The following is an 8,353-nucleotide window of genomic DNA, read 5'->3' as shown; positions in this document are numbered from 1 at the left end:
TGGAGATATCTTTGAGAAATAAATGAATTTTGAAAGTAGAGAGATTTATCTTGAGTTTATCCTCACAATGTTTGGCTGTACCTCATCGAATATTCGAGCTATGGCCAAAAGACAACGTATGCTGGAAATTTTCAATGTTTTGAAATTTGTCGGTAACCTGCTTCTAGGGGCCATACCTTCTTAAGTAGTGGGGATATCTTTGTGAAATAAGTGGATTTTGAATGTAGAGAGATACCTTGAAGTTATCCTCACAATGTTTAGGTGTATTGTATCGAATATTCGGCCTATGACGAAAAGTATACGTGTGCTGGATTTTTTTAATGTTTAGAATTTTTTCCGGTAACCTGTTTGTAGAGGCCATAACTTCTAAAGTAGTTTGGATATTGTTGAGAAATAAATGGATTTCGAAAGTAGAGAGATGTATCTTGAAGTCATTCCCACAATGTATGGCTGCATCTCATCGAATATTCGAGTTATGACCAAAAGATCACGTATGCTGAATTTTTTTTTAACGTTAAGACTTCTTTCGGTAACCAGCTTCAGGAGGCCATAACTTCTGAAGTAGTGGAGATATCTTTGAGAAATAAATGGATTTTGAAAGCAGAGAGATGTATCTTGAGTTCGTCCTCACAATGTTTTGCCGGGCCTCATCGAATATTCGAGCAATGGCCCAAAGAAAAGATGCGCTAGATTTATTTAATGTTCGAAATTTTTCGGTAACCCGCTTCAAGAGGCCATAACTTCTGAGGTAGTGGGAATACATTAGAGAAATAATTAGTTTTCTTAAAGTAGAGAGATTTATCTTCAGTTCATCCTCACAATGTTTGGCTGTATCTCATCAAATATTCGAGTTATGGCCAAAATAAAACGTGTGCTGGAATTTTTAAATGCTTGACATTTTTTCGGTAACCTGCTTCTAGAGGCCATAACTTCTGAAATAGTTGGGATATTGTAATGAAGTAACTTATTTCAGAATCTATGGCTCTCAAGCTCTACAGAGATGTCCCATTTATGCCCTCCGGTATTTTTTTCTAATAGTGGGAAATTGATGTTTATCATACGCAACCCAGAGAATATAATTTTCTTTGTCGTGTGCTTCACCCAATAAAAAACAATTAGTTTCATGATTTTTTATGTTTTTTATTTATTTATTATAATTAATTACAATATTTCTATAGATTTATTTTTATACTCTTAAATGGGAGACAATATAATGTTGTGGTATTTACAAATAAAAATTTGTAAAAATTATTTTAAAATTTTATCTAGAATTCAATTCATGTTCATGTATTTGCTTTAAGCTTAAAAATAAGTGCACTTGTTGTAATATAATTATTTTTTTTAATTTAAATTTGATATGTAATAAATATTAAATGTTATATATTTTTATTTTTTATATACAAAAAATTAATTGATTTAAAAATATTTTTTTTTTCAATATTATCTCTGTACACTACTAGGATTTCATATAAAATAATGGTCATTGTGTCTAAAGTTAATTATTATTATTTTTTTATATTAATTAGGTATTTTTTCTATATATTTTTAATTTTAAGGAAAACATTTTTTTCACAGTTCCTTAATTTTTTCAAAATTATTTTTTTGGTAGACAAATTTGGTTTCAATTTCTTCTCAATTGAATTTTTAAGGTCATGTTGGTTGTTGTTACTTTATTGGAAGTTGTGAATTTTCATATTTTTTTCTGGTAGACTTTATAGTTGATCCTAACCTATATTGCTTTCCTAGGGGTTAGGGGAGGATAGGGTAAATTTTCCCTAACCTAACCTAGCTTTTGTTCTGATATGGAAGTTATTTTTTTATTTTTAGTTATGAATTGTAAATTGGAAGTTCCGTTTTTTCTTGGGGAAGTATTTCATTATTTCACTTATGATTTGGTACCCTCTGCAGCCGCCGCGGCAGTGGCAGCAGCTGCAGCGGCCTGTCTTTTTTCCTCCTCCATTTCGAGGCGCTCCACCTTGCGTATTTTGCTAAGTTTCTCTGGAAAAGAGAAAAAAAATAGTTGAAAATAAATTCGAATATTGATCTGCATCCGAACTTACTTGCACACTTCAGCATTATTGTACCCCACCATATGCTCCAGCCCCAGCCGACAAAACAGAAGAGAACACAAAAGAATTGGGCCATACCCACAATGATGTTGATGATCAGGGAGCCAAGGCGGGCCTTGGCACTGTCGTAGTGGGAAAATCGAGGTATGCCAACACAAACGCAGAAGAAGCCGGATAATAAGGTCCCTGAAATGGGAAATTATATAAATAGAAAAAATGGAATTTGAAGGTATCGGAGGACCGAATAATAAGGTCCCTGAAATGGGAAATTATATAAATAGAAAAAATGGAATTTGAACGTATCGGAGGACCCTCAGATCCCTATAGCAAAATCGGAGTACCTTCAGGTTGCTATTTTTATAGAAAAAAAAAATCGCTGGATCCTTGGGTCCATCTTTTCCTATAAAAAAAATTGCGAGATCCTTAGGTCCATTTTTTTATAGAACAAATCGGCGTACCTTCAGGTCGAGACCCTAAGGTTCCATTTTTTTCAATAGAAAAAATCCTTCGAGACTCTTGGGTAATTTTTTCAATAGAAAAAAAATCGTCGGGACCTTGGGTCCATTTTTTTCTATAGAAAAAAATCGTGGGGACCATTGGGTTCATTTTTTTCTATAGAAAGAAAATCCATCGGGACCATTAGGTCCATTTTTTTTCTATAGAAAGAAGATCCATCGGGACCATTAGGTCGATTTTTTTCTATAGAAAAAAATCCATTGGGACCCTTGGGTCCTTTTTTTTATAGAAAAAAATTCGTCAGGACCATCAAGATCCATTTTTTTCTATAGAAAAAAATTCGTCAGGACCCTTAGGGTCCATTTTTTTTCTCTATAGAAAAAAATTCGTCAGGACCCTTAGGGTCCATTTTTTTTCTCTATAGAAAAAAATTCGTCAGGAACCTTAGGATCCATTTTTTTCTCTATAGAAAAAAATTCGTCAGGACCCTTAGGGTCCATTTTTTTCTCTATAGAAAAAAATTCGTCAGGACCCTTAGGGTCCATTTTTTTCTTTATAGAAAAAAATTCGTCAGGACCCTTAGGGTCCATTTTTTTCTTTATAGAAAAAAATTCGTCAGGACCCTTAGGGTCCATTTTTTTCTTTATAGAAAAAAATTCGTCAGGACCCTTAGGGTCTATTTTTTTCTCTATAGAAAAAAATCCGTCGGAACTCTCAGAGCCCCATTTTTCCCTATAGAAAAAATTCGTATGGGTCCTGACCAATTTTTTTTGAAGAAAACAAATCCGTGGGACCCTTGGGTTCTTTTTTCCAAAGAAAAAAATACCTGGTCCACCTGGACCGACGGATTTCTACAGAACAAATCTGTCGGGACCCTTGGGTCACTTTTTTTAGAAAAAAAATCGTCTATATATATTTTTTCTATATAAAAAATTCGTTGGGTCAGGACCCATGGGTCCATTTTTTTGAAGAAAACAAATCCGTCGGACCCTTGGGTCCTTTTTTGAAAAGAAAAAAATACCTGGTCCAACTGGACTGACGGATTTCTACAGAAAAAATCTGTCGGGACCCTTGGGTCCCTATTTTTTTTTTGTAGAAAAAAAATCGTCGGGACCCTTGGGTCCATTTTTTCTGAAGAAAAAAAAATCCGTCGGGAGAAAAAATTGTGGAACTTGAGGAAAATTCTCAGGTCTGACTTACCCAATCCTGGTATCAGAATATTACATATGGCACAAAACCATGCCAAACAAAGAGGTAGTACGGGTATGGCTCCCTTCATTTTCGATGTATACTCGACCAGGTCCACATGTAATTTACGACGGGTATCCTGAAATAAAAAATACAATTAAATGGGGATCAGACTAGGGGTTACATATCTTGCTCACAATGCCCTGGTTTTTTGTTAAACCTACCTCTGGTGGAGGAGCCCGAATGCTTTGCCTTCGACTATCGGAGACGGCTACCTTTTTCTTGCGGCAGCACAGCAAGAAGTTGCAAAAGCGTTTGCAACAGCCCCTGCAGGATGAAAGGAAATTAAAAAGGATCAAAATATCTTCTCATGGGAGAGTAACCTCCACTTACTGTTTCTCGATCACATCCTGACCCTCCAAAATCGCCGCATCCGTTGGCGTTATACCCGCCTCCGGGTCTTGCCAGGCCACAGTTGATCCTGCCATGGAGCCAGCCGCCGAATGTTGACGTTTCTTACGACACGGTATACAGAAACAGCATTTCTTCACCTCAGTCTCATCGCCCGTTTTCGGATCGATTTTATTTACCGAACGACAACAGAATATTTTACTCAAACATAGACCACAACGACTTTGTTTGGGTGGTCCCATAGACGACCGTATCGGTGGCGCTGGGGTTGGTTTCCTTTCGATCACCCTATCTTTGGATTTCTTGTTACAACAACTTCGACAGCAATTTAATTTTTGCCAACATGAAGTTTTCGGCGTCGCACTGTCCTTTTCATCGACTAACTGTAAATTGGTTGTGGTGGCACTACTTGTAGCGGAAAGTACCGGCTGTGTGGCCTCATCATGTTTATTCTTGCGTTTACGTTGACAGCAGCGGGAGCAGCGTGACCGACGACATGGCATACAGAATTTAGCGCAGCAACTGCAACAGCCTCGGGGCGTGTCGTCGCCGTCCTGGTCAAGGTTTTTATTTTCGAGATATTCCTGACTACCGGATCTGCAAAATAATTAAATGAATTATTCAAAAATATTGCCTTCAGAGTAAAAATATGATAGACTCTAAGATCTTCTATAGAAAAAAATTCCTGGAACCTTTAAAAATATTTTTTAACAAATCCACACCTTGTAAGGGACCCTTAGAAATATTTTTTAAAAAATCCGATGCCTGAAAATATTTGTCTATTTACCAGTCGTCATCCTTTCGCTCCATATACCATTAGCTGTGCAGGAATCTCTGATACAGTATCTTGAAGAGTTTTATGTGAGTACCTGCCTATTGGCCTACCTCACTGTGGCTGAGCCACAGGCGGAAAAGTGCCCACCAGCACCCCTGCACCGAAGTGCTGTACCAATCAGTGCACCTTGGTGAGGGGCGAAACCACAACCACCGCGAATCTCCCAAGGGGGCCACACCAACTGTTAGGCTGGATTGACAGATCCAGGGGCACCTGAGACCCGCGGTATGGAAAACCTCCGCTCAGGCTCGAGACAGAAGCCTCTCCCAGTTCAACGCACGTCCGGGCTGGTATCCCAAAACAAAATAAGCGACAGCGATTGCCGCAAGTGGCAAGGACAAACCTGGCCACAGGCAGTGATAACAAACACACAAGTCATAAACAATTAACACACTGTCCTCACGGACTGCACAAAGGGCCCAAAGGACCGCGGCATCGGACATCACAACACAAACAATGAACAAAACTGCCCACACGGACAGCCTACACTACATCCACAGGACAAGTGAGGCACATGAAGTGGAAACCACCAACCACACACGAATCACAGACAACACCAGGCAGCACGTACATCACCTACAACCGCCGATAACCGCACCAAGACCAGCACGCACCGCCACCCGGTGCAACCGCCCACCACCACCCGGTGCAATCGACTGAGCCCACCTGCAAGGGGGCTACGCACGAGGACCACCTCCGCTAAGTACTGTCCTTCTCCTAAATGCTTCACGAGCAAAACTACTTAAACAACTAAAGGTCCGATCATCTTCAAGAGCCCTACTGAAATACCACCCCGCCCCTCCATTCAATATACCCATACTTACTAAATCTCTTATGTCATCATAGTAACAGCATTCCGTCAATATATGCCTCCAGTCCTCAGTCATCCCGCACCCACATAAATCCGTCTGGGACAGGCCTCTCTTATGCAGAAACACATTGAGGGAACCATACCCCGTCAGTAAGAAACCAGTACTTAAGCCGAAGCGAAAGTCTGGCCGGTCCACTACGAACGTAGCGTCACGAATAAATTCGTACGTCACCCTCCCTTTGTCACTGTTCGTCCACCTTGTGCTCCACATATCAATAACACAGTCCCGAAGGATAGTTCTGTACCGCCTACTCACCCCATCCACCAAATCAGATGGCCTGGATCACTGTTCGTCCACCTTGTCCTCCACATCTCAATAACACAGTCCCGAAGGATAGTGCTGTACCGCCTACTCACCCCATCCACCAAATCAGATGGCCTGAGCCAATCATCCTCATCCAACTGCAAGCCACTCTTAAGCTTATACATGATAGCCCTATAACACATCAAGATTAGGCGGCGCCAAGCAGCACTTGCAACGCCTCTGTGGAAACAGTGCGACTCACTGGCAAGCATGCTAACATGACGACCCGCTGACACGAAAGGAGCTTCTTTGTGCCATCACCATAAAAAGTTGAACGAATGTCTGGAGAAAATGTTGAAGCTATAGGTGTCGTATTTCGATTGTCATCGTTACGAGCCAAAGGCTATACGGCATCGGAAGTGGCGGTATTTCAATAGCCTACTATCGTGTACCCAAAGTTTCTTCATTCTCGATCATCAATTGGCCGCGAAGGAAATATATCCCGAATCTATGGTCAACAACGAAACTTATATGTGAAAATAAATGGAATTTATAGTTCGACAATTTCGATTATTCTCTTCTGTTCGTTTCTCACCTTCACTCCATGCTGGGCTATATCCTGTTGATGTTTCTGAATCTGCCGAATTATAATACCAATAATTATATCTATCTTTTCGGGAATGGTCTATATTTTTGGATACTTCTACATGGGTATATCTATGTTATGCTTTGTGATCGGGTAGAGATCGCTATCAGGGATATCGATTTAAGACTCTATGACTATGCGTTGGAGGAAATTTCCACCACAAGAGGTACCGATGCTGACTATTTTTTTAACAAAAAAATATTACAAATTAATATTTCTTCTTCTCAGATCGAAGTTATTGATTTGACTCGTTGCCTTCATAGGTGTGGTACTAATAACGCAAGTCCGGATATCCAAAAAAAAAAAAAAAATATACGACAGCAGCAAAAAACCGCAAGCGGCAAGGAAATACCTTGCCCCAGGCAGTGGCGACATTGAAAAAATACACACAACACAACCAATTAACATGCTGTCCTCACGGACTTCATAGCCTTCACCTCGGGAACTCGGACTTTCAGCGTGGGTCCCACTTCATCCGCCACCTCCCTTCCAGAGCCCCTCTTCTTATCTCTCACCACCACTGACCAAATTTCCACCGTCGGAGCACTAACTACCGGAGGTCGCACCGACGAACCAGCCACAGGAACAGAAGCTGAAGTTACAACGGACGCAGCTGGCCCTGTAGTAGGCCCACCAGGAACACCTGCACCCAACATGCATTCATACGCCTCCAATTTCCCTTTCAGCTTCTCATTCTCAACCAGCGCTCTCATTAACAACTCCCCATACCGATTGGCCAGCGAAATCACCTCTCTCGTAGTCTCCGAGGTGCACTGACTCTCACTTAACAAGTCAAGAAGACAATCAGTTACACTCTTAAGCTCACTCACCAACCGACTTAAGCAGCGCTCTCTTCGCCCTAGGCCGACTCTCTCTCTCTCTCTCTCTGCACGTCTCTTGCAGTCTCACCACTGGCTTCTGCCGACAAAACGTCAGCCACTCTCAGCACTATGGATTCAGTAACCAGAGGCCTCTCTCTCAGGCCAACAGGCACGACCGGCACTTTTTCGGCGACCTCTTCTTCTCTGGAGTCCCTAACTTCACTCTCTTGCTGTCCGACTCCATTCCATCGGAACTCTCCTCAGCCTCCGCATGCCTCTACCTCCTACCAGAATGCAGCGGCATCAGTGACGCAGACGACGGACTCCCCTCAATCTCTGCGTCTGACGTATCAACCGTCGATCAGGCTGGATCAACAGATCCAGGTGCACCTGACACCCGCGGTACGGAAAACCTCCGCTCAGCCTCAAGACCGAAGCCTCTCCCAGTTCGGCGCAAATCCGGGATGGTATCCCAAAAGAAAAATAAATACGTACCGTCATTACTTATACGCCTATTAGCCTTATTAAATAATTTATTTGCTTTAACTGCATTTATTAACGAGAAGGAGCAATTGTTAAAGAGAGCTTTCGACGAAGTGGCTGCAGCTCTATTGATTTATAGAATGTGAGGTCAATAACGGTCACATATTACTTTTTGGGTGTCTTGAAAGGGCTGGATTTTTGTAAAAAATCCATTTTGAGTCTCTTGGGCTGGATTTTGTAAAAAATCCATTTTGAGTCTCTTGGAAGTCTTGGATTTTGTTAAAAAATATTTTTAGGGTCTCTTGGAAGGCGTGGTTAAAAAAATCTGT

The 8,353-nt window shown here is 41.0% G+C and overlaps 1 protein-coding gene across 1 annotated transcript; it reads right to left on the bottom strand.

Annotated features, from left to right (window-relative positions):
• Positions 1–1,885: 1,885 nt before the first annotated feature.
• LOC133331715 (protein stum-like) lies at positions 1,886–7,433 on the bottom strand. The gene is made up of 6 exons (XM_061540092.1): positions 7,144–7,433; positions 4,107–4,721; positions 3,938–4,040; positions 3,726–3,852; positions 2,061–2,255; positions 1,886–1,998 (listed from the first exon to the last, which is right to left on the bottom strand). The coding sequence occupies exons 1-6, from the start codon at positions 7,431–7,433 to the stop codon at positions 1,886–1,888; spliced, it is 1,443 nt and encodes a 480-aa protein (XP_061396076.1).
• Between the last annotated feature and the right edge of the window lie 920 nt (positions 7,434–8,353).

The sequence above is a fragment of the Musca vetustissima genome, unplaced genomic scaffold (genome assembly GCF_032173495.1).
Source record: "Musca vetustissima isolate MV318-11 ecotype Yass unplaced genomic scaffold, APGP_CSIRO_Mvet_v1 utg83285, whole genome shotgun sequence".
Classification (NCBI taxonomy): domain Eukaryota; kingdom Metazoa; phylum Arthropoda; class Insecta; order Diptera; family Muscidae; genus Musca; species Musca vetustissima.
Note: the sequence above shows the minus strand (reverse complement) of the source record. Positions and strands in the feature narration are given on the sequence as shown.

Excerpts from the sequence above, each read along its gene's own strand:
- LOC133331715 (XM_061540092.1), bottom strand. The coding sequence starts at position 7,433 with ATGAGAGCGCTGGTTGAGAATGAGAAGCTGAAAGGGAAATTGGAGGCG. Across the intron at positions 3,853-3,937 it reads TTCGGGCTCCTCCACCAGAG|GATACCCGTCGTAAATTACA; the intron begins GTAGGTTTAACA and ends TTTTTATTTCAG. Across the intron at positions 1,999-2,060 it reads AATAATGCTGAAGTGTGCAA|AGAAACTTAGCAAAATACGC; the intron begins GTAAGTTCGGAT and ends TCTCTTTTCCAG.